The sequence below is a fragment of the Myxocyprinus asiaticus genome, chromosome 15 (assembly GCF_019703515.2).
Source record: "Myxocyprinus asiaticus isolate MX2 ecotype Aquarium Trade chromosome 15, UBuf_Myxa_2, whole genome shotgun sequence".
Classification (NCBI taxonomy): Eukaryota; Metazoa; Chordata; class Actinopteri; order Cypriniformes; family Catostomidae; genus Myxocyprinus; species Myxocyprinus asiaticus.
The window spans coordinates 33,241,143-33,267,364 of record NC_059358.1 but is presented as its reverse complement, the minus strand read 5'-3'; the positions used below and the strand labels follow the sequence as shown (position 1 = coordinate 33,267,364).

The window sequence follows — 26,222 nt, the reverse complement described above, 5'->3', positions numbered from 1 at the left end:
TTTGTTTTGTGGAGTATTTTTTGCAGGACACTGGAAGGATTAGATCATCTGCTGCACTCAAGTAACAGCCGGCTCACTGAACATTCGTTTGACTGTCTAAGGAAACTGAATGGCTTTTTTTTGTGTGTGTGTGTGTGTGTGTGTGTGTGTGTGTGTGTGTGCTGGTTCCGCTAGAGGCTGGAGTTTGTTTTGTGGAGGAACACACCTTCGGGACAGTTATGCTGATGAATCTACACGTTCTTTGTGTTTATTCTGCCTATTGGCTGGAGTCTGATTTATAGATTTTCTTCTGGTATGTAATTCTGTCTCACAAAATCTGTATAGAAACACCGGACTTGAGCAATCCGATGGCAAAATTGTCGCGGGGGTTCTCGTAGGCGTGCACGAACTGTTTGAGTTTAGAGGAATGGATGCCGGTTGGCGCTGTCGTGCATGGGGTTAATGTGCACGTTTTTTTCTTTTTTCTGTTTGTTTGGTTCTGGGGGAAGTTTGTGGTTTGATTATTGCACTAATGCTGGAATGTGGTCTTTATAATTTTGTTTTTGACACACAATCTATTTTTTCTAATATGTCAAAATGAGTGTCAAAATTAATATGAGTGGATTGTCTCTCTCCACGTGGAATGTGAATGGGTTGGGGCACCTCATAAAAAGAAGGAAGGTTATTTCTTTTCTTAAACAAAAGAATTATGATACAGTGTTTCTTCAAGAAATGCATCTTTCCCTGCAGGAAGCTGAAAAATTTGGGAAAATATGGGGTGCTATCTTATGCTACAGAACTGGCTCCACTTTTGCTAGAAGTTTATACAGAATCATTAAAGAATGGAAAGCTTCCGCCAACCATGGCGCAAGCCCGGATCAGTCTGATTCTTAAAAAGGACAAAGATCCAAGCAAGTGTAAGAGTTACCATCCAATTTCCCTGATCCAGCTAGACATTAAAATATTGTCAAACATTTTGGCTAATCGATTAAGTTATGACACCTCTTATATATATAGATCAGGTGGGATTTATTCAGGGCCACAGCTCTTCTGATAACATAATGCGTTTCATCAATATCATGTGGTCAGTGGCGAATGATCAGACTCCGGTCACTGCCATTTCACTTGATGCCGAAAAGGCATTTGAAATGGTAGAATGGGATTATCTTTTTAAGATTTTGGAAATGTACGGGTTTGGGAGTACGTTTATTGGATGGATTAAGTTACTTTATTGACACCCGTTAGTGGCGGTACAAACAAATGGATTAATTTCAGATTATTTTACTCTGGACAGGGGCACCCAGCAGGGTTGCCCTCTTTCCCCATTATTGTTCTGTCTTGCCCTGGAACCATTAGCAGCTGCGATAAGAAAGGAGGTTGATTTTCCAGAGGTGGTGGCGGGAGGCGTGGCGCATCAGCTTTTGGTTTACGCATATTATATTTTATTATTCATCTCCGACCCTTCTAGATATATGCCTTGGCTCCACAGAATTATTCATTCCTTTTCTAAGTTCTCAGGATACAGAGTCAATTGGTCTAAATCCGAAGCTTTGGTTCTGACAGCGTACTGCCTTCCATTGGCCCAGATAGGGCATTAAGTATTTGGGCATTTTATTCCCAGCAAATCTGTCTGATTTAGTTAGAGTTCATTTTGACCCCTTTATAAAAAGGTTTTTGAGCGATGTGGGCAAGTGGGCTTCATTACATTTATCAATGATTGGGAAGGTTAATATTATTAAAATGAATTGTATGCCAAAATTTAACTACCTGCTACAATCTCTCCCTGTAGATGTCCCCCTCTTTTATTTCAAGCAATTTGATAGCATAGTGATGTCCTTCATTTGGAATGGTAAGCGTCCCAGATTACATTTCAATAAATTACACAGGCCGATTGACAAAGGTGGGCTAGGCCTACCCAAGATTTTGTTTTATTATGCATTCGGTCTCAGACATTTGGCTCATTGGTCGCTTCCACCTGAGAGAACCCCTCCCTGGCTTTGTATTGAACAGGACATTCTTTCCACTATTTCGCCATTGCAAAGCCTTTCTATCAAACTACTCGGAGAAGTTAAGTTACACCCCTTTATCTCGCATTTGCACTTGGTATGGACAAAAGTGTCCAGAGTGTTTAATTCTGACATTTATTTAAATGTTGCCTCGAGCATATGGCAGAACCCAAAATTATGTATTAATTAGTCCCCTTTCTGCTGGTCAGAGTGGATTGTGAGGGAGGTTAATACGCTCGGTGACCTATATGAGAGTGAAGTGTTGAGATCTTTTGAAAATTTGGTTCAGCATTTTTGGGATTCCCAGATCTTAGTTTTATAGGTCTTTACAACTGCGCCACCTGGGAGGGAGTGTGGGCTAGGATTCTAAAAAACACCAAGTCTGCATCTAGAGATACAAGGGTGTGCCTTATGCAATTCAAGATTTTACACTGATTTAATTGGACTCCCTTTAGATTGTATAGGCTTGGTCTTAAAGACACACCCACCTGCTGGCGAAGCCAATCGGAGGATGGAGACACGGCCTATGTTTTTTGGTGGTGTGTTGAGATCCAGGAATTCTGGTTGAAGGTTCAGAGTTTGTGTGTGACATGTTGAGCACTCGGGTTTCGTTTTGCCCCAGACTCTGTGTTTTGGGCGATGGGGCGGTCATTGATGTGGGGAATAGGCACATAGAGAATTGGGTTCTGACCAGTGTGATGATCGCCAGGCAGATTATTTTGAGGGGTTGGAGGTCAGCTGGAGCACCCCCATTTCAGTAGTGGTGCACAGAGATGGGGAGGGTGGCAGCTTTTGAAGAGGTGTCACTTGGATTTGTTTGTTGGGAAATGGGGCGACTCTTTGGAGTTTTTGGAGGGCTCTCGGGGTGGGATGGTGGAGAGAATAGTGTAGTTTTACATATATATATATATATATATATATATATATATATATATATATATATATATATATTTATTTATTTATTTATTTTTTTTGTGTGTGTGTGTGTGTGTGTGTGTGTGTGTATACTCATGTGTGACCACAGGGATGTTGGGGATTGTGAGGGGTGGTTGTGGGGTTTAAATGTTGATTGTATGTATATATGTTTTTGCTTTTCTTTATTATTGTAACAATTAATACAAAATGTTAATTACAAAAAACAATTACAAATTTGTTTTCAGCAGAAGAAAGAAAGTCATACAATTCTGAGATGGCGTGAGGGTGAGTAAATAATAAGAACATTTTTATTTTTGTATGAACTATCCCTTTAAAGCATTTACATGACCCAAGCATAATTGGTATAAGAATGTGCATGTAACATGCTCGTTGTCAGTGATAATCAACAGAATGTCAAAGCAGCAGTTGTAATATCCTAACTTGTACTGAACCCGGAACATTTCTTTAAAGAACCCACGAGGGATTAACTTTTTTGTTGTTAAAGGATGATGCCTAGATCCAGCACACTGATCAAAAATATTTTTAATCTCCAAAAAAATCCTATATGGCCAACTCAAGAAAAATACAAAAAAAAATTATTCTTGATTAGAAAAGGGTAGAAACATTGAAGAGAGATCCCAGGGCACATACAATGGATGAAATGTATAGGCCTACCATGAATGCTTTCTGTAAGTCACTTTGGATAAATTAGTCTGTCAAGTAAATGAATGTAAATTGTAAGAGTGTACATCCATATCCTGTGAATGCCAATTCTCTGTGTTTCATTAATTTACTGTAAATGACTGCTTTCTTTTTCTGATGTAGGAGAGCTCTCAATATCTGAAGGTCTGGGACAGAAAAGATAAAGATGCAGATAAGTGGTGGCATTTGCACAGGTGAGCAAAGGCATGAGATGTAGACTCACAATGGATATGTTAGGCTTATATGATATACATGAAAGATATGATATGAGAGCAGGCTCCATGTGCACAGGTGCAAGTGGGAGCTGATCAAAGAAGAGAATCATGTAGGACAGAACAGAAAGTGGACGTGGAGGAGATCAAAACAGAAGGAAAGGAGGAGGTGTGTGTTGTGTTCACGATGATACAGTAAGATGAGAGGAGCAGAGCAGAAAAGGAGAGGCAGATAAGCAGAATTTGAGAACATGTGGAAGACTGTGTTTTAGATAGAGGGCTACATGAAGAGCAAAGGATGCTGATAAGCCGAGAGCAGAGGCACACAGCAGGAGGGAAGGAGGGACTGACTATGTATTCTGGAGATACGGATATACTATACAGTATATTTGTGCTTGCTTGTTATTCAATGCACAAGACCTATATACAGTATATAAACAATGTCAAAGATGTCTTTGAAATTATTGAAATTAAACATATTGTCAATTACTAAAAAAAATATTGTCAACAATTCATAATATTGTCACATGAAATTAAAAAAATTAGCAAAAGTAAGACTCTGAGCTGAGAACTTTTCTCAATATCTACACAAAACAAATCTACTTTTTGTTAAAAACACTGATACTACATCATGCAGAACACCATATATTATATAGAGGTATACCAACCTCCTTAAATACCATTTGTTATCTGAAAAATGCAATTATAAAACTGAAATTGCGCAAATTTGATTGATACTAATTTAAAGGTAAAGTTCACCCAAAAATAAATATTTTACTCAAAAATGTGCTCACCCTCATGTCATCCCAGATGTGTATGGCTTTCTTTCTTCTGTAGAACACACACGAAAGTTTCTAGAAGAATATCTCAACTCTGTTGTTCCTCTGAATGTCCAAAAAGCACATAAAGGCAGCATAAAAGTAATCCATATGAGTGGTTTTATCCATGACTTCTGTAGAAATCCAATAGATTTTGGGTGAGAACAGATTCAAATATAACTCCTTTTTTCACTATAAATCTTGACATCTGCAGTCTCCTTGGCGATCATGATTTCAAGCTCGATCACACTCCCTCCATCTAGCGCTCTATGCATTCGTCAAGCACTAGGAAGTGTAATTGAGCTTGAAATCCTGATTGTTCCTAGAGACTGCAATGGCAAGATGACACAGTGAAAAAGGAGTTAGATTTTGGTCTGTTCTCACCCAAAACCGATTGGATCGCTTCAGAAGACATACAACCCCAATTCCAAAAAAGATGGGACAGAATGAAAAATGTGAATAAAAACAAAAAGGAGTGATTTGTAATTGCTATATTGAAAGCACCACAACTACACAATATGATGTTTTACCTTGTAATTTTTTTTTTTTTTTTAATGTACAGTAATTTCAAATCAGATGATTGAAACACAATCCAAAAAAGTTGAGACAGGGACAATTGTGTCATAGTACTGTATACTGTATAAAGAGCCTCCAAAAACAGCCTAGTCCTTCAAGAGCAAGGATCATTTAAGACTGGTCAATTTGCCAACAGATGATTCAGTAAATAATCCAGCACTTTGAGAACAATGTTCCCCAAAGACAAATTGGAAGGATTTGGGCATTTCGCCCTCTACAGTGCACAATATAGTTAAAAGATTCAAGGAATCTGGTAAAATCTTGGTGCGTAAAGGCAAGATGAAAACCACTTCTGAATGCGTGTGATCTCTGATCCGTCAGACGTCACTGTCTTAAAAAAGTCATTCATCTGTAATGGATATCATGAACATGGGTTTGGGATTACTTTAGTAAACCTTTGTTAGTCAACACCACTCACCGCTGCATCCACAGATGCAAGTTAAGACATTACTATGCAAAGCAGAAGCCCTACATCAACACTGTCCAGAAGCGCTGCCGACTTCTCTGGGCTCGGTCTCATCTTATATGGAAAGTAGAACAGTGGAACTGTGTCTTTTGGTCCAAAGAGTCCACATTTTTTTTTAAACACAGCCGTCGTGTTATCCGGGCCAATCCATCCAAGGACCATCCAAGCTGTTATCAGCGTCAGGTCCAAAAGCCAGTGTCTGTATGTGCCAGGGGTGTGTCAGTGCCCATGGCATGGGTAACTCGCACATCTGTGAGAACACCATGAATGCAGTCAGATATGTAAAAATTTTGGAGCAACATATACTGCTATCAAGCACTGTCTTTTCCAGGGACGTCCCTGCATTTTCCAGCAGTACAACTTCAAACCACAAACTGCCCGGATTACAAGTGCATGGCTGTGTAAGCAGAGAGTGTGGATACTAGATTGGCCTGCCTGCAGTCCTGACCTGTCTCCAATTGAGAATGTGTGGCTAATTATTAAGCACACCATTCGGCAACGAAGACCCTGTACTATGTTTGGCTAAAGACCAACATTATGGAGGAATGGGGGAAAATTCGACTTTCTAAACTTAACATACCTGTGTCTTCAGTCTCCAAATGCTTAATAAGTGTTATTAGAAGAAATGGTGATGTTTCAATTTACTCAATCTACACCACACTATCGTTCAGGTAGAACTATTCTTTTGACCACTAAAGATAGCTTCACTAATAATCTTCCAGATTTATCTCATATACTCAGTATGCCAAAAAGTGTGAAAGAAATTAATCTTAACTTAAAGTAATATCAGAAAATATAAATACAGTCTTCTCTAGCACTCTTGATAGTGTCGCCCCCCTTCGATTAAAGAGAATTAAAGAAAAAAGCCCCGCACCATGGTACAATGATCACACTCATGCTCTCAAGAGAGTAGCTCGGAAAATAGCGCGGAAGTGGAAGAATATTAGAGGTATTTCATGGTGCATGGAAGGATAGTGTCTGTAGCTACAGACAGGCACTAAAAGCTGCCAGGTCAGCATATTTTAGCAAACTCATAAAAAATAACCACAACAATCCTAGGTGTTTATTCAGTACTGTGGCTAAATTGGTTAGGAATAAAGCATCGACTGAACCAGATATTTATGATATATTTACTGATAAAATTGAAATAATCAGGAATAAAATTGGAATTATGCAATCGTCTGTCACAGTACCACAGGAAACAGTATCTCATAATTTTCCTCACAAGCAATCCTTCACTGTCATAGGTCATGAAGAGCTAACAAAACTTATCGAAACAAATCAAAAAAGCCAAATCGATCAAAAGCCACAACATGTATGTTAGATCCAATACCAACTAAGCTCTTAAAAGGGGTATTCCCTGTAATCTCAGAACTTCTTTTTAATATTATTAACTCCTCGCTATCCTTAGGACATGCCCCAAGAAACTTTAAATGCAGTTATCAAACCACTTATTAAGAAGCCACAGCTTGATCCTGGAGAATTATAGACCGATTTCAAATCTCCCATTTGTCAAAAATACTAGAAAATGTAGTGACCTTCCAACTATGTTCATTTCTACAGAGAAATAGTATATATTAACTATTTCAGTCAAGATTTAGGCCCCATCACAGTACAGAGACTGCACTTATCACAGTTACAAATGACTTGCTCTTATCATCTGATTGCGGCTGCATTTCTCTTCTAGTGCTTTTAGATCTTACTGCTGCATTCGACACCATAGGTCACAGCATTCTCTTGAATAGGCTTGAGAATTATGTGGGCATTGGTGGACTTGCATTAGCATGGTTTAGGTCCTATTTAGCAGACCGCTAACACTTTGTCTGTGTAAACGAGGAATTGTCAAATCAAACAAAAGTATGGAGTGCCATAGGGATCAGTTTTAGGGCCTCTGCTGTTCTCCTTATATATGCTTCCCCTGGGAGATATTATCAGGAATCGTGGAATAAATTTCCACTGTCATGCCGACGATACTCAACTTTATATTTCTTCGAAACCTAATGAAATTTCACAATTTTCCAAATTAGCAGAGTGTATCAATGAAATCAAAGATTGGATGGCCAACACTGTTCGGGACACAGACACACTCACTCAGTTTAAGTCTAGACTAAAGACTTGTCTATTTAGCCAGGCATACACCTAATTTATCCATCAACTCACAATTAGGCTGCTTTAGTTAGGTCTGCCAGAACCAGAAACATTTATCATGCTCTATAACAAAAAATGTAATGGCATCTATGCTAATATTATTATATTTGTTTCCCTGTCTCAACCTCGGGATTCAGATCCACCTCCATTCCTGCTTGGTGTCGGACTCCACTGCTATGTCTCTCTGAGTGATGATGACTAAATGCAGCCAGTGCTAGCCAGACATCACTTCAGTCTATTTTGATGGACTTCAGGAGATGAACTGATGCCAACTCCAACCATAAGACATGTGATACTTCATATGCCACTGCCTGAACCTTGGACTTAGGATAGACCTCACCGAAATGACCTGCTGGTTGAACTGCGATGCACCTCACTGATCTCTGCCTGCATCACCTTGGTCTAATGATGGACAACATTCTTAAAATGAAATACATAGACTTTCAATTATTTGCCAACAAAAGCCTTCATCGGCCAACTAACAAAAGACAATGAATCAATGTGAACTTTTGCAGTTAATCCAGGCTGAACTCCAAAGACATTAGACATTAACACTGGCCCTTAACACTTTCTTAGTTTACTAATTTTAAACTATGACTTGCACTGCACATAAATAAGTAATATTGACATTATATTCATGCTGGTTAGCCAGAGGGGAACTGGCCCCCACAGTGAGCCTGGTTTCTCCCAATGTTATTTTTCTCCATTAACCAACATCTTATGGAGTTTTGTGTTCCTTGCCGCAATCGTCTTCAGCTTGCTCACTGGGGTTCTAAATACAATTATTATTTTATTATTTATTTTTATAGACAATTTACAATCATATTTAAACTACACAATGATGACTCTAAGACTTTATAGATATTACAGTTTAATTTTCTGTTAATGCATGATTTTCTGTAAAGCATTTTGTGTGTTGTGAAAGGTGCTATACAAATAAAAATGACTTGACTTTCACAGTGGTAAACACTTGACAGTCCCAACTATTTTAGAGAGTGTTGCAATCATCTGATTTGAAATTACTGTACACAAGCGCTTTTTTAAAAAACAATGAAATTCACAGGGTAAAACATCATATAATGTGTAGTTGCAGAGCTTTCAATATAGCAAAGGGTGATAATTTACAAATCACTCATTTTTGTTTTATTAGCATTTTTCATACTGTCCCAACTTTTTCGGAATTGGAGTTGTAGATAAAACCACTGGAGTCTTATGGGATACTTTAATGCTGCCTTTGGGCTTTTCGGAGCTTCAGAGTTTTGTTCACCATTCACTTGCATTGTATGGAACAACAAAGCTGAGATACAAAAAAAATATTTTTTTGTGTTCGGCAGAAGAAAGAAAATCATTAGCATATGGGAAGGCATGAGGTGAGTAATGATGAGATAATTATTTTGGTGAACTATCCCTTTAAATCACTAAATGTAATTTAGATCAGACTGAATATATACCTCCCTAACTACTTTCACACATCCCTAGATGCACTCAACTTTTTTGCCGAACTCGGATTGCACGAAAGGAGTTAATGGTTAACATTTTTTATCAGACTTACTGCTGAATTTACTTCCAGTTAACACAGTATAAAGTCACTGGACAAACTGATCTCTGCAACAAAAAAATATATAAATAACAAAAATATATATATTTTAAAGAGAGAAATAGCCAGTGGTTCAACATCAGATAACCCAATACACCAATTTCCATTTAAAGCAAGTCTTTCAGATGAATAAGGCCTCAAAGAGTCCTCTCAGGTTGTGCAAGATCGTAATAAGACACCCTTGAGGGCCTTTCATTCCAGTAACTAAAATATACTGTTATCTCTGTCTTTCTTTGTCAAGGAGTATCACTTTCCTTTTCTTCTCTTCTACTTTCCAGACTTTCCATTTTTTCCCACATACTCTCTGAGCAACAAGAAAATCTATGTTCTCTAAAAGCTGATAATATTGTACCTTATTCTAACGTAATTATGGAATGTTTATATTTCACAATTTTATATTTTAGTTGAATATTTCACATTTTAACTGTTTGAATACAATAAAACAACAACAACAACAAAACTTTAAAACACTAAAAGACCAGTTCTGAATTTGCATGCTCCACCAATTAAATCCCCAGCCTATTACTGTCGATAGCTTCCTCTATAATTGTACATATGAAATATTGTCTCATTAATTTTTTACAGAATTTGGGAAGTTGACATGACATGCCAAGCAGTAACAGCATTGTCCTGCAGTGTGACATACTATACTCCATCCAAATCTATTTTAAACATTTATATTCTAATTCTTGTAGTATTATGCATGTAGTTATTAAGTCCTCATATTGAGGCACTATGGACTATTTGTACCTTTAAAAGTGAAATGGAAAAACAGCTAAAAGGTGAATAAAATTGTGAAAAACTTGGGTGAACAATTACAGCATCTAAAACAATACACTTTCCCTTAAACATAAATACATTTTAACATAAAATCTTAATGTTGAAAAAAGTTACATGTCCATCATGTAACAGGAGCCAGCTGGTATGTGATAGCTGTGCAGTATTTGTAAACCTCACTACCCTGGCCTCAAGAAGCGCACCAGCGACTGATGCTAGGGGCTGTAGCCTTTAGCCTCCTCATTAGCATGCCCGCCTCCCATGCCAGAGATGCTGGTTCGAATCCAGCTCGGAGTGGGTCAAGCAGGACTGTTTACAGTGGTGCTATGACCTGGATGGGAATGAGGTTTGGGGGGGTGAGTGTAATGGTAGCCAGCTGGTAGGTAGCTGTGCAGTATGTGTAAACGTTACTCCCCTGGCCTCAAGAGGTGCACCAGCGACTGACACTAGAGGCCGTAGCCTTTTGCCTCCTCGTTAGCATGGGCGCCTCTCATGCCGGAGATGCCGATTCGGAGTGGGTCGAGCAGGACCGGTTACACGTTATTAATCCAAAATCCATTTCCACTTTATAATCATATGTAGGTCTGTCATGATTATTAAATAACCATCTGATCACGATTATTTGATCTAACCGCTGCTATTTGAGACAACCACGATTATTGGGCATTCAAATTCCAGTCACATTTTAATGCCCAAATAAGGGAATTTTAAGCAAATATATTGTATAAATGCCATGAACTGTGCATTTGTGTCATTCAGTTGAATTCAGAGTCCGAGTGTCAATGAGCCGCACTGCGGAGGTCAACCAGCTCCTGTCCGGAAGAGCGCGTGAAGAGCTCCTCAAGCCCTCTGAATCCGAAACATAAGCGGGCATGCGCGCGCTGTCAGCAGAGGCTTGCGCCAAACTCCCACAAAAATATAAACAAACAAGTATACACTGTGATAGTGAATGCAAATTGCTCTGGTTTCACTTTAAACGACTGTGTAATGGTAAATGTTCTTGGTTCATACACGCAGAGACACAGAGGAGGAGACGCACACTTACTTTATTTCTGTGGAGTGATGAAATGATGAAACAAAATCTCAAAGGTTTTGCTTCATGACAAATAAGGGCTCGTTGGTTTAACCAGAGCATTAAAATAACATGTGAAAGTGAAGAAATTAGGACAGAAATATTTTACTATTGCATAATATAACAAAATATTACATAAATATAACAATTTATATCTAAAAATATATATTTATTTTTCTAAAAATAAATAAATGTAAAATATATGAGTTCAAAATACAACAGTGTAAATGTAAAAATGACCAAAAAGTCTCGGTTCCCTGAGATGAAGGGAACAAGACATTGCGTTTGCTAATGCATATGGGGAGTGTCCTTCCACACGACCTAGTTAAAACCTCTCTGCAATAATGACAATATTCTAATATTGGCTATGGTGTTTGAGTCCCACACTTTTAGGCACAAAGCTGTTTGCTATAAAACATGCACACAAACACCATTCCTCAGAATTTTCTGACTGAGGGAAAAGGAGTGCATTGTTCGCACCTCAAAAGAAGTCAGAGTCTTGTAGTGCGGCCAGCGTTGGCAATGTCTTGTTCCCTTCGTCTCAGGGAACTGAGGTTACGTATGTAACCGAGACGTTCCCTTACGTCTCAGTACACTTGACATTGCATTTGCTAACACATATGGGGAACAGAATACCATCACACCGCACTACACGACATAACCTTCCAGAGAGGAAACATGACGCCGCAGTCCCACGGGACGGCGACTGACATGAGTATGCCGCAAGTGAGTTACCCTCATGTTAGGCCAGGAGGGGAGCACTCAGAATGAATAACTGAACTATAGTCATATAGTATGAATTAACCCCTTCACAAACCCAGTTGGGAAGGGAGTTTATTTATAATGAAAGTGCTTGTGACTTTATGGTAAATTACAATGGCCTGAAAGCAGGCGGTTGTGTAAAATGATGGGGAGCCTGTATTTAAAGGTATATGTTTGGCAAATGAAATAGCAAGCACTCTAAACAGAGAAGACTTGTGAAGAGAGAGACGTTATGTCTAAGTTGTAAAACCTTGCGAATGTGTTTTGAGAATACCATCCTGCTGCAAAACATACTGTATGTCATGTAAAGACACACTATTTGTCCATGCCCATGAGGAGGCCATGCCTCTAGTTGAGCATGCTTTAACACCAATTGGGCAAATCTTACCCCATGACTCGTAGGCTATGGCATCAACGATCCAGTGATAAAGTCCTGGCTTGGAGACGGACATTCCTTTCATGCGTCCTCCATAGCACACAAAGAGCTGATCAGACAGTCTGAACTGGTGGGTGAGCGCAACGTATGTGTGTAGCACCCACACAGGGCATAACAAATGCGAGGATTGTTCCTCATCCGAATTAAATGGAGGAGGGAAGAAAGCTTGAAGGTGAACCATCTGTGCTCTGAAGGGCATGGTTAGAACTTTAGGCACATTGCCTTTTCTGGGTTTGACAGTGGCTTTGACAAACCGGGGCCAAACTCTAGACATGAATTGTCAATTGATAGTGCATGTAAGTCACCAACCTGTTTTACTGAGGCCAGAGCCAGCAGTAGTGTGGTCTTAATGGAGAGCATGCGTAAATCAACAGAGTCCAAAGGCTTGAGGCGAGGCCCTGAGAGCGCTTTTAGGCCCAAAGTTAGGTTCCAAGTTGGGACTGTAGCCGGCCGAGGTGAATTTAATTATCTTGCTCCTCTAAGGAACTTTATGATTAAATCATTTTTGCCTATAGTGGCGCTGGCTTCAGGTGTGTCATACGCAGATATAGTCACCACATAAACTTTGAGCATTGATGGAGTGAGTCCTACGTCTTATCGCTCTTGAAGAAATATGAGAATTTCATGTATGGGGCAGTTTACTGGGTCTTTGCCATGTGAAAGACACCAATCAGTGAACACATTTCATTTTAGTGCATAGAGGCATCTCGTGGATGGCGCTAGTGGCCTTTAGCAGGCTCCATTCAAAGGCCACACGTGTAGGCTTTGCAGCGCTGACTAGGGATGCCAAACCGTGCCTTGTGTTTGAGAGAGAAGATCTTTCTTCAGCGGTATTTCCCATCAAGGCCCGTCCAGAATTTCTACCATCTCCAGAAACCAGGACTGATTGGGCCATTTCGGCACAATTAACAGAATTGTTTTCATGTCCACTCGGACTTTGCTGATGACAGAATGAAGGAGGCGCACTGGGGGAAGCGCATACTTGCCAGTGCAGTGACTTTCGTGGCTCACAGTGCTAAGTCCATTGCAGTGCGGAGCTCTTTGAATGTTTCTGGATAGTGGCCTTGCTCGTCCATTTGTTTGAGGAGCTTAGCTTGGAAAACTTGGAGCACCGTCATCGCGTGGAGTGCTGAACCAGTTTGGCCCGCCACTGAGTATGCTCTTCCAGTCAGTGCGGACGTTAGTTGACATGGCTTAGAAAGATGAATGGGGCGTGAGTTCCATGCCCTGCTACTCGCCGGGCAGAGAGGTGCTGCTACCGCTTCTTTCAGGGGGGTAGTTGGGCATAACCGTTTTCTTCCCAATGATCCACATTAGAGAGGATGTAATCACTGCGAGAGCGAGCTGAATAGGGCACATGCCAGGATTTTGAAAGTTCGTTATGAACTTCAGGGAAGAACGGGGCAGATCTACGGGATGCAGTCACTTGATGCCATCCAGACTGAAGGAACCATTCATCAAGGCGAGATTGTGTAGGTTCCTCTGGAGGAGACCACTCGATATAGAGCTCTTCGCCTGCCCTTGAAAGGACGCAAAGCATCTTCTTGTCAGTGGCGTGTACACGCTCCTCACCCTCGCTGGGGGAAGGGCCAGTAGCGTCATCCACTGACCACTCGCCTGATGCAGCAAGAGACATGACATCGTCATCATCCCCAGTATCAGAACCGCCAAACGAGACGAGGCTGTGCACTCCTGTGGAGGGCCAGAGCTCGTCACGCACATAATGTATCAGCATAGACACGTTACATGGAAATTGAGGGGCTCGCGGGGCGTGTGCCGGCACGAGAACCATCTCAAATTCATCCTGCTCGAACTTGCGGCCCGGCCGTGCCTCCTTGTGTGATCCCTGGGTGTCACTGAAGAGGCAGGTGGGAGGGCCCAGGAGGCTGAATCGTCCCTCAGAACGAGGGCGATCCGCGAGCGAAGCGTCTCTTTAGACTCATGCCCTCACAGTGAGGGCAGTCTGTCTCCATGAGAACTGACTCTGCGTGGGCATGGCCCAGACAATGAATGCAGGTCTTATGCTGATCTGACGGCGGGATGTGCCTCTTGCATAAGGAACACTTACGGAACGACATCTTTAAAAATACTTGAACACGTAAGTGAACCTATATATATATATATATATATATATATATATATATACATACAATATAACAATATACAATTGCTTGTAAAGATACACAACTCCTGCCGAAGCACTGCGGGGAATCAGGATGCTGAAGCGGCATGTTCACCAACAAAGCATCAAGCGGCGAGGCAGAGTGATGTTCACTGGAACACTGCAAGGGAGCAGAGAGTCTTCTCGTTGCCATGAAGGTCCCGCCTGCTGACACGTGTAGTCGACGGTGAAGCAGTAGAGGGCTTCTAGACAAGAGATGAATCACTGCCTTGAAGAAAATTCTGAGGAATGGTGTTTGCACGCCTGCTTTTATAACAAACATCATAGCCAAAATTAGAATATTGGCGTTATTGTAGAGAGGTTTCAACTAGGTGTGTGGAAGGACACTCCCCATATGCGTTAGCAAACGCAATGTCAAGTGTACTGAGTCGTAAGGGAACAAAAGTTGACCAAAAAGTGAGACATATTTTAAATATTTAGAAATATGTTGATATTTAAAACATTATTTTTCATATCATTCATAAGTTTTAAAGCCTTAAAAGGAAATCACTTATCCCTATTATTTGATTTTTATGCTTCAAGTTAAATATTTAAAGATGACTTCTTAAGGTATATGAAGAACACATGCAGAAAAAAGCACACCTTAAGAAATATGACAAATATATGACAATTAATCATGAAAACCCCTAAAGAGACAATAATCGCCATAGTCTTAAAACAGGCAATTAATCGTCAGCCAAATTTCATAATCGTGACAGCCCAAATTACATGCATTCTAAATTTGACACAAAGCAATGTTTTGATTTTGGCTGCCATCCCACTCTACACTGAGAATGATATAAAGTCACAGACAAAGTGACACTGCACAACGTTTAACAGTCATGCACTTGGCAACACAGTGAGCACAAATACACTGTTATGAATGCATACTTCTGGTGTTGGATCAGAGGAAGAAGTCATGCCAGAGTTGTGGTTTCGCTGGCATAGGCTTGGCACAAGCGCTGTGGGTTAGTATAGGACTGCTGGCAGACATAGACAAGCACTTACTGTCACATAAGGGGTGTATTTTTAGGCACCAACTGGTCTCATATCTATCACTATATGTGGGTGCGTGTTTGAGCAATGTTTCATTTTCACTAATGTGTGTTGCACGCACACAAACCCACACATGCCCATAAGCACACCCAATCTGAACATTTTCCTAATGTAGCATAGAGGTGTGTAATGGGTTAATGAAGGACACCCTTACCTCTAGTCTGAGTGTTGACATTGTTCTGGTCCGGCGATTCGGGTTCGTCATTTTCCATTACTTTAAGTCAAAACTTTGCGCCAACACACGTCCTTCCTCTTTACCTTGTTGTTTACTTATGTTAAGTGCTGCTTCATTTCACTAATTACATAAGGAATATAATTCTAGTTTGAAAATAAAGATAGAAACAGCTGACACCTTAACGACCAGGACGCCGCAAACGTTTTAACAAGCACATCGTCATTTTTCAATAATTGTCTAAAAGTTGGTGCGGTTGGTCAATAAACAAATAAGGTTTATGTCAACACGCTCCTCCGCTTCGCTTCAGCAGTAGCTTGAATGCCAATAACATGCCTAACTGTCATTTCAAAGAGAGAGAAAAATCGTTGACCGGTCCTGGAGTGAGAGAAAGAGAGAAACGGGCACTTGTTGGATAAATTGACCGAGTGGCCTCTGGCGCGCGCAATGGCTGTGTCCGAGCTCGCGCTGCGCTGGCGCTGTCCCGAGCCAGTACCGTGTTATGTCATCAATCATTATGTAACAGGCGCGGGAAGCGCGAGAGTAATTATTTAACGGGAGAGTGAAGAGTACTGCGAAATTGTGTGAGCCTTTAAGTCCACTTTAATTCTGTATGAATGTATTGTTTATTATTAACAAAAGACACCTTTTTTGCTGATAGTAAAATTTGTATTTCCATGCGGTTTATTTTCAATTCCAAACTGCAACAACTAATCAAAGAATAAACTTGTAATTGTTTCATGTAACTCTACATACTTTCACTGTGATATTAACGTGAAGAGATGAATTCTGAACACTACATGCTACAAGGCCTGAACTGTCATTGGATGACGTGGCGACTATGACAGTGTATCCACACTTTAATAAATTCAGCCGTTTCCATAGTAATTAACCAATAAATATTGACAGTTTTCAGGTACACCTAAACCTTAAACCTTAGGTCTTGGAGGAAATAATCACATTTCTGAGTACTCAAAGAAAGGATTGTTACTGCTTGTTCAGTTTACTTAATTAAAATGGACTAAAGCAACACAATTCTAGATCGTTTTGTCACAACTGGATTTCATTGCGTTCTATCCATTTAAATTTGAAAAATGGAAGTTTACTTAATCCATTTGAGTTGGGAGTACATTAATACTTTTTGTGGTGTAAATGTAGCATTGTTAAAACTGGGCAGAGGATTGCATGGGACTGGATAGGTTGAAAAAATGTTGAAATTAAGTGTTATTTGATGCATTTTTGAGCATGAGGTTAATAAGAAGAAATTAGAAATTGTTTAGTGTTCTGGTTTATTGGCATTTAAAAAGAGTGTCTGTTATGCTGGAGTTTGGGGAATTATCATTGTAGTAAAGAATGGCATGTGTGACTCACTTTCAAGTGATACTTGATTCGAGTGCTGCTTAGTTTCACTGTCCTTGCACTTCCTCATCTGGTATTTATATACTAATCTTTAATGTAATGAAATAATTTGGATCAACAGAAGAAAATGAATTAAAATAAACCATAGTAAACCCAGTTTAAAGAACCTAATGAAGTTGAGTTAAAACTACTATAGTACATTAGTTTGACCTTATCCAAATAAATTATGTTGGCTCAAAAAAAAAAAAAAAAAAAAAAAAAAAAAACAGACTTAAACTTAGTCAGAAAGTAAAAACTTTCTACAATTTAATTAAGGGTAATAATTTCATTTCTTGAGTGCATGAACAGATACAGTTAATAACAGAATGCTAAAGACTGACAGACTGTTCAATACGAACAACACAGTTTATATCGATTCAGTACTGGATCGCTCCTTTTAATAATTTTTATGCATTTCTTTCCGTTACTGTTTGCTGTCATTATTAAAGATAAAAAGGCCAATGTGTCTCGAATATGCAAGCTACGTGTAAAAGGTTTTGACTTCAAGGCAATAGTGAGATGAGGAAAATGGCATTTTGGTCAGACAGAGGTTTGAACGTTAACACCACACATGGAAAATATCTCCCCACAGAGCATCGCTTCAGTGTTCCCACAGAAGCCATCACGCAAAGCCCACTTGAACAGAGCACACTCGGCCCTCTCCAGAGTTAGAAACCCAACTCTAGCCGCGTCCTATATATGTGACATGCGAGGGGCCTGTGGAAGACAGCAGGGGCCACCACAGAGATACAGAGAAAGAGACGAGTTTAGATGTTTCTTTCTCTCTCTCTCTCTGAGATGAGAGAGTGGGATAATTTGCTGAAAATTAATCTAAAATATGTACTGTATGTGTACATAAGCACAGGATGCACCTAGGGCTGCATTCATATGAAGTTACACTGCACTGCATGACAGTATTGACACAGAGATGCTGAGTTCAAAGACTCCACATATGAATGCACACTCCTCTGATGTGGACAATGTGTCATTCATTATCGTTACACTGCGGTGTCATTAAGTCAAATTTACTGGAATATAATGTAGTAATGTGGAATGGATTTAATGCACGAACACAATATGAATACAGTGGACAACCATCCACCTTCATACTTGCTAGGAAGAACGAGGTTCACAGTATACAGAGAAATGGACATAGCATAAAGGAGGTGATTACTGAATGTTTCATGTATTCTTTGGTAAAGACAGATGAAAACAGAATCTCATGATGCTGGACAGGTCTGATTTAAACTGACAGAGACATGTTGTGGTATCATTCCAACTTGAAACGAGATCAGTTAGCTTCAGTTTGAAATGACAGCACTGACACTTTCGGTTTTTTTTAGAAAATGCATTTAAAAATGTGCAGCTTACTGATTAATTGACTGATTGGTTGACTGATTGACATACAGACTGGACTAAATAAATTAAGCAATTTGAGAGCTAAGAAAAGGCAGCTCATAAAATAACTTTTCCAGGAAATAAACAACAACCACACAATTCAAGATTTGTGGCTTTAATGTTAAAGAATGATGGCAGATAAATATGTTATTACTCAATAATAATAAGCATAATAAGGTCATTTAAATTCACACATTTCCATTTAAAACACAATATGCTCAAATTTTCTTGAACACCATAAGCAATATGGCACTGCCAAAAAGTGTAAAGACCACAGAGGTTTTCATTTTGCAAATATGTTATTACTCAATAATAATAAGTAGAGTAAAAAAGTAAATCCACTCTAAATAAATATAAAGGATTAATACAATTTTATAATAAAAAATGAGGCAGCCAGTTGTGAATACATGGAGGATTCTGTGTAACTCTTACATGTGTGCATTTCTGAATACCTCATTCACAAAGCTGAGGTAAAATATCAGCTAGATCAGTTGGTCATTGCACGTGCGCGCACACACACAATCCACCTCAGACACACACCTGCAATCTCACTCACGTGTATAAAGATATGCACATATGCACACAGCCCTGTGGTGGATTCTGGGCTACTTTCAGCTTCGTGCTCCAAATAAATGGCCCACATTTATTGACACAAATAGAGCTGCAGGGAAAGAAAAAGGAGTTGAGAGAACATGTGAGAAAAAAGATCAGCACATAAGATCCGTTTACTACAAATGGTTCTGCAATACATCTGTAATGCATTTCATCAAAAGAAGTGTTCAAGATATGCATATATGCAAGTGTGTCTATATGATATGTCTATAACTACATTTTGTTATATAACATGTGTTAAAGAATCTGTGACACAGCGGTAACACATGATAAGTGACAGACTGGTCTCTCAGCTGTGTGGTATCAGCGTGCAAAAAGGAGGTAAAATGTGTGAAGTGAGTCTACATGGGTGTGTGCATTATGTGGTTTAATGTAGTCTGCTTTAATTGGGTGTTTATGCATATTTTCACACTGATTGCATCAGGGACAACAGCTTGTTTGCTCTCTTATATAATATGCACAGAGGTATTACAGATGTTTGTGTATTTTTTTTTGTGTACTCCACCTGTGGCCTCTGTGTGGAGTTTGGACTCATCAGTGCTGGTCACTTTGCAAGTGACGAAGGTTTTCCTCCCCTCTATTCTATCCAGATTGCTGTGGAATAGAACCACACTACCCAGAGGCATGGGACTGTACAGGAGAACAGGGTTTAACAGGTGAATATTCACTGAGATCACAGATAACCAATCTCTAAAATCATTAAAAACTGTAAGACTTTTCTCAAACCTTTTAAATGCTTCTGAAGCACTAAAATATTAGTTCACCTGCGGTAGTCGATGTTAAGATTGGCAGTCATAACAGGTCCTGACAGGTAGCCGGCAAGAGTACCTGTCACTGTGTCAATCATGGTGGCTATGGCTCCGCCATGTACATGCCTACCACACAGGAAAATAGTCTGACATCACTTCCTGTTCGAAAACTTAACATGGGATTCCCCCATCCTTCACAAATGAGAGCTAGGGTTCACTGTGCCTAAAAAGGTTGCATTCAATTTTAGTCATTTGCATTAAAGCGAAGAACTTCAAACATTTAGCTCTAATATTTCAAACATTGTGATGTACAAAATCTGGATGTGTCAATCTTATTTTGAAAGCACTTTTCGCTCACCCAGGTGCCCCTTCCAGTAAATGTCCTGCCTGAAACACACAGACGCAGCTCTTCTCCTCCTTATTGACAAATACCACATATTCGAATGCTGCGCCCTGCTCTTTAACACTTCTTGTGAAAAGTCGAGCTTTTGCCTGGATCAACTTGCTGAGGTATGCGCCCCCTACCAGACAGAAACAAAGTGACATTCAACATTTACACTCAAAAACTTTGTCATGTCTATCTCAGGAAAAAAGGTCAATTATAATAGGGCTGCACAATTATTAAAATAAATGACCGCAATCACAATTACAGCTGCTACAAATAATCAAAGTATCAATTACTGCATTTAATTTTCATTTAGTCAGTTATTATTAATTATTATTAGTATTTTTGCAACTGTAAAGCATTAACCATTTACAGACATGTGCATTGGTTGCTTTCTATTTGTAATTTATTTCAAATTGTATTAACTGTTTTGTTTATCATGCTACAAAGAGGTCCAATGTGAAGTTAAATGTTAGTCACTGCCTTGTTTAACCGATGTACAAAATAGCAATGAAGTCATTCAGAAGCACAGCTCTCAGCTTGTTTAGGATGTGCAGCCTTCATAAAGAATATGGCATGCAGTTGCTCCACACAAAATAAGTATATTAATGCACAGTTAATTCTATTCATTGAAATTAACTGCAATGAAAATATCAAGGGAAACAATATACAATTACGATTTTTGTCACTGTGACTTATAATAATGTTCTGCTTCGATTCCCTAATGGATTTAAGTGGCTTGGATTAATATTTTCGAGGTGCACTCAGTAATTTTTTACTCATTAAAAAGTTTTACTCCTGAATAAATTAATAGTAATAAAAAAAACAAAAACAAAAAACATGTATTTAATCATAACCACTCACATGAAATAAAGACTCCTGTCATTTCAGTAACCTTATAAAAGCTGTTTTATTCTACATGGAGCGGGTCCCCTCATGGGGGCTGCCATGTTAGCATCACATGACCAGCTGAATACTACTCGCTTAATCTCAGTAACTGCCCTGTTATTGGACACTTTCACTCATGGATTAAATGAATCATGGATGACTGTGAATAGTGAATTTCTACAATGACATCTGTTCAGAAGGATAGCTATAGCTGCCTGCAGGCTGAGCTCCAAAAAGGGTTGGGAGCTCCAAACGGCGGTTTGATATAAAAGATATAAATGATGCAAAGATATACAGAGCCCCTAACCTAAAGTTTGTGGAAGCATCGCCCCCCCTTTTGTTGTTGACCTAACCCTTTTCTGGAGTTACCCCGCCCTCTTTTAGAGATTCTGCATATGATCTGTATGCCTTTGGTATGCTTTTATCCAATGCAAGAAAGTGCATTCAAGGTATACATTACATCAGTATGTGTGTTTTGTGGAAATCAAACCCACAACTTTGGCATTAAACACCTGTAGCATATTTGAGGGATCGGTTGTAGCTGGGTAACTTCCGCCATGGCCCCCTCGTTTTTTCTCCATTTTCGGTCTCTACCTCACACAGTGCATTATAGTGGTCGTACACTCTGCGCATCTCGGGACTCCACGATGAGTTGGGCTGACTGAAGTCCCGCGACATAGCTGCGCTGAAGGGCCACAGCGACATCGTCTGGACAAAGAGCAACATTGCAGATTGTTTATCTATTTTCTAGTTTAAATAATTTCGAGTTTGTTTTAAGATTATTGACCAGGTAAAACAGTGCTAAAAAGCAAGTACATTATTGCTCAATATACATTATATATATATATATATATATATATATATATATATATATATATATATATATATAAAAATGCTGTGGCAGAATATTATTCCCAAAAACAGACGCAAGGTGAAGGTGCGTGTCTGTTTCAGGAATGTTGCACTACAGGAACTGTTTGTTCTTGTTTTGCTGATTGATAGCGGACAATATAGCCACATTTTGCTTGAAATTTTGCTGGCATGCGTGACACATTTCTGACAGCACAACAAACATCAGCTGACAGCTAATTCATACACTTTTCATGCACAGGATCCGACATTAATACGACTACTTAAAAACAGGCATGAATAAACCATACCGATACAGGACGTCTGGTCTCTTTAAAGAGCAGCTGGAAAAGATTGCTTATTCTCAGTCCATTTGATATCTGATGGAGGTGGCAAAGTCTTCTCGCTATGTGTCCTAACATGATGACAGCAAATCAGTCTATTGATTTACGAAGAAACGCAGTGGCTGGCTAACCTGTCCAAACAAATGTAGCACAGCCAGATGTGTGCTCTTGTCCTGGAAGGCCAAGATATCGTCTTCGCAATATCTAATTAACTACTACAAATAAATATGACATGATGTAATTAACTGATGACAGTTCAACCTTCCGGGTTTCCGATCATGCTGTGAACACTAGTTAGCCGGCTAGTGCCTAGTGCTAGTGTTTCATACCTCAAACTGGTAAACGTATCAGCACGTGATTGTCGTACTGTCGTCCAAAAAACTATTTCTTTTACAGTTAGTTAACGATAGAAGATTGTGTAAAACGACGGCCAACTTTAACATGAAAAAAGACCAGCTCAATCCGGTGATCTATGTGACTTTCACAACCATGGACGTCATCAGTGATCGGCTAGTTCAAGCACGCGGAGTCATTGCGCGTGTCATTCTAACCGCGTGTTGCTAATACGTGCACCGGATTGGTGGGTTCAAGGATTACAACATCCTGTTTGCCTGTTGCCACAGCAACGTTGGGGTTCCCGTACTTTCAGAGCACTGACTTTTTATTATCTGTTTTGCACAATGTTTTGTTTTTCGCTTGTGTAGAAAGAGATGGGCAGAATAAGGGTACAGAAATACTGTATTTCTTTAATACAATTTACATATGTGCGCACATAAGTCCATTGCTTTCTTTATCTAACAGAAAGATGAAGAGATTACTGACACAGTTGCTGAGTTGGACAGGTATCCATCCAGATCTGTCATTAACAATCAGAGTTAGAACACTAGTGTTTAATATATAAAGAAAGAAATGGTAAACAAATGTATATAGAGAGAGAAGAAAATAGTAAAGAAATGAACTCAAACACATTTGGTTTGACATGTCCTGCGGTGTAACATACTCTGAAACTATTCTACCTCATTTTCTTTTCATTTATAATTATAATGCACGCAGAGTTGATAAACTTGCATTCATTAAGAGATTCAATATTAATTGGAATAGTTGTACCTTTAAAAATAAACTTGTCATACTGTAGGACCATTCAAAATGAACTAGTGAAGGTTCAAAAAGTGATACAAAGAAAAGAATGGTGACCAGTAACAGGACCTAAGATGTACACCCTTATACATTTTAACCTAAAATCTTGATGTTGGCAAAGAAAAATACATAGATCCATAATGTGTTGGGTAAGTTAAATAATCCACTACCAATTAATAAAGACTAATCTAAAATTGTAAATGGATTACTTTTTTTAGTGTAAAAGTAGTAACATTGCTGATTAATTTGCTTGTAAGTTATTCTCTACTTTTTGCTTAAGTTTTTGCTTAACAAATTCAAAATATTGTCTATATTTCCACCTGGTTCATTATCGCATGCATATTAATATGTACAGATGTATATATTAATATAATTCATGTATTAAATATATTATTCTATATAAATATTATATATATATTTTTTTTAAATGTGTAACACAATGCCATTTAAATTTATTAATAAAAAGTCAGTAACTGTAATCTAATTACAACAATTTAAAATGTAATGTGTTACACCCACTGTTTCCACTGCTTTTTGAATGAAAAATCAATTACATTACAAGAACTAATTACTTTGTAATCAGATTACACACAACAATGTGCATCAACTACAGATTAATTTAGAGCTAAACAGAGCAGTTAATATGTCTTGCACTGACACTATGTTTTTACTTGTACCAGAATTAAGAGTGTGAAGCTGAAAGCTGAATTTGAGGGTCTTGGCCTCAATGGCTATGACAAAGACCTAAAACGCAGAGAAAGTGCCCAACAGAGAGAGATGTAGTTTTGGAACACCTCTCTCATTCTGGTCAGTATATAGATGTACAGTACAGAAGACAGTTTTTCATTGACTTTCTAAAAAATATCTACTATGTATATCTGGAAGTATGTTCTTATAAAAACTAAAGTGTGTCTAAACAAAACGGTATGCATCTTAACTAATACATTTGTAAAATTGGCTGGGAATGACTATACAGGTATGTCAACATTGGTGAAAAGAAGTTGTAATAACAGCATATCATCCGTAGGGGTTAGAATGAGCAAATTGATTCAGGAAACAAAAGTACTTATGGTGGACCTTTTGAAATTTAAAGCTCTCCTCTATCAGAAGGCAAATTTGGCATTTTTTTTGTTTCTCACGGGTTCAGGTTCCTCAGTGGGACCGTAAAATCTATGAGCCTTAATCATGAAACACAAGCTCATGTTTCACAAATAATGGCTAATAAATTAAAAGCATCGTTTTCAGAGAAAATATGTATTTGCCTGGGCTACTTGACAATATATGCAGTTGAATGCACAGGTATAGATAACACTGCTGTTCTGTTCAAATAGATACATACTCTAGGACAAATAGCAGCTGTCAAACAAGTGTTTGTTACTCAGAACAAATTACACAATTATACAGTGTACCCTGATTATTGCATAACTATAGGCTATAGACCATCTGTGTAATCATGTATGGAAAGGATGATCATTTGATGGTCAGAGGGAGTTAAAGAGGATCCTGATAGAGTTCTCAAATATGTTATAATGCTCTTTTTGTCCGCTCTTGATCCTGTTTGAGCTTGAATAAATACTCCATGAAAATATGAATAAAATGCATGCCTGAAGAACGGGTTTCTTTATGTCTACATGTTTATTGCTACATTCATTTTGCCTGCAGGATCATTTTAAAAAGTTACATTGGAATTACAAAGACCACACTGTAGCTTCCCTTTATGGACCACACCCCCTTTGAATAGTTGTCTGTGTGGTATTTGCTTTGAAGGGAGAAGGATTCAAATCCTGCTTTGCCTTGTTAATGCAGTTCAGATTGATGGAACAGGAACAGGTCGTTATAACCTGTGTGATGTTTCAACAGGTACGAAGAAAAACGTTAAACAGGTTACTGGAACAGGAGAGACAGCTGCACATCGGAGAGCTAAGCATGATTGGCCTGGCCATTTATCAACAAAGAACATTAAAAACCATTAAACTCTGTTCAAACCGTGATGTTGATCACATTCAGTGCTCTGTGTTTAATCACCGAGTTGTCCTGTATGAAAGTTTTTGTTCTAAATTGTTTTCACTGGTTTCACTGTAAAGACACTCGAACACAAGGGACTGTTACAATACTCAAGCTGCTTAAAAATCACATGAAATTGGTCACGTGATCATTTTATATAAAAATCGATATCAACATAGGAAAAAGAGCGGAGCACTACAGGGGGAATGGTACACTATATGGAAAATGACTAAATTCTGATCAAAGGTCACTCACAGTCATCAAAGAGACCTATAAAAGCAATTACCTATTATGAAGTTGAATTATTTTAAATATTATTTTATGTTTGTTGGAAATGTATTTCAAAGTGATATGGAAAAATTCAGGAGAAAACTTCCTTTTCAGGAATTACAGGTTCCTATATTGATTGCTCACGTTAGAGCAGATCAGTGTGTCCTGCTCTGACAATACAGAGCTAACATGAAATTAGCTACCATGAAAAAAAGATAATCATTGGTAAATATGTTCAGTATACGCTTTCCCGCCCCACTGTATTACATTCTGCATATTCCTTCATTTTAGACTGCAGCAAGCAACTTTTTGTCCAGTGTTTTGTTTGAATTT

At 38.8% G+C, this 26,222-nt stretch overlaps 2 protein-coding genes across 6 annotated transcripts in view; both read right to left on the bottom strand.

Moving 5' to 3' along the window:
• LOC127453278 (nuclear receptor ROR-alpha B-like) overlaps positions 1-16,336 on the bottom strand; it is a 61,314-nt gene extending 44,978 nt beyond the window's left edge. For all 3 annotated transcript variants that reach the window (XM_051719517.1, XM_051719520.1, XM_051719518.1), the window contains exon 1: positions 15,838-16,336. In XM_051719517.1, the coding sequence (XP_051575477.1) occupies positions 15,838-15,895 (58 nt within the window). In that variant the 5' untranslated portion in view covers positions 15,896-16,336. The remainder of the gene's footprint in view (positions 1-15,837) is intronic.
• Positions 16,337-18,280: 1,944 nt separating this feature from the next.
• Positions 18,281-22,992, bottom strand: LOC127453393 (acyl-coenzyme A thioesterase THEM4-like). Of its 3 annotated transcripts, none has more exons than XM_051719717.1 (6): positions 22,610-22,992; positions 21,798-21,993; positions 20,371-20,533; positions 20,028-20,138; positions 19,769-19,893; positions 18,281-19,312 (listed from the first exon to the last, which is right to left on the bottom strand). In XM_051719717.1, the coding sequence occupies exons 2-6, from the start codon at positions 21,988-21,990 to the stop codon at positions 19,263-19,265; spliced, it is 642 nt and encodes a 213-aa protein (XP_051575677.1). In that variant the 5' UTR covers positions 21,991-21,993; positions 22,610-22,992; the 3' UTR covers positions 18,281-19,262. The 3 variants fall into 3 exon arrangements, with proteins under 3 accessions (XP_051575677.1, XP_051575678.1, XP_051575676.1); XM_051719718.1 differs by having other exon boundaries at positions 18,282-19,312; positions 22,808-22,992; XM_051719716.1 differs by having other exon boundaries at positions 18,286-19,312; positions 22,446-22,992.
• Between the last annotated feature and the right edge of the window lie 3,230 nt (positions 22,993-26,222).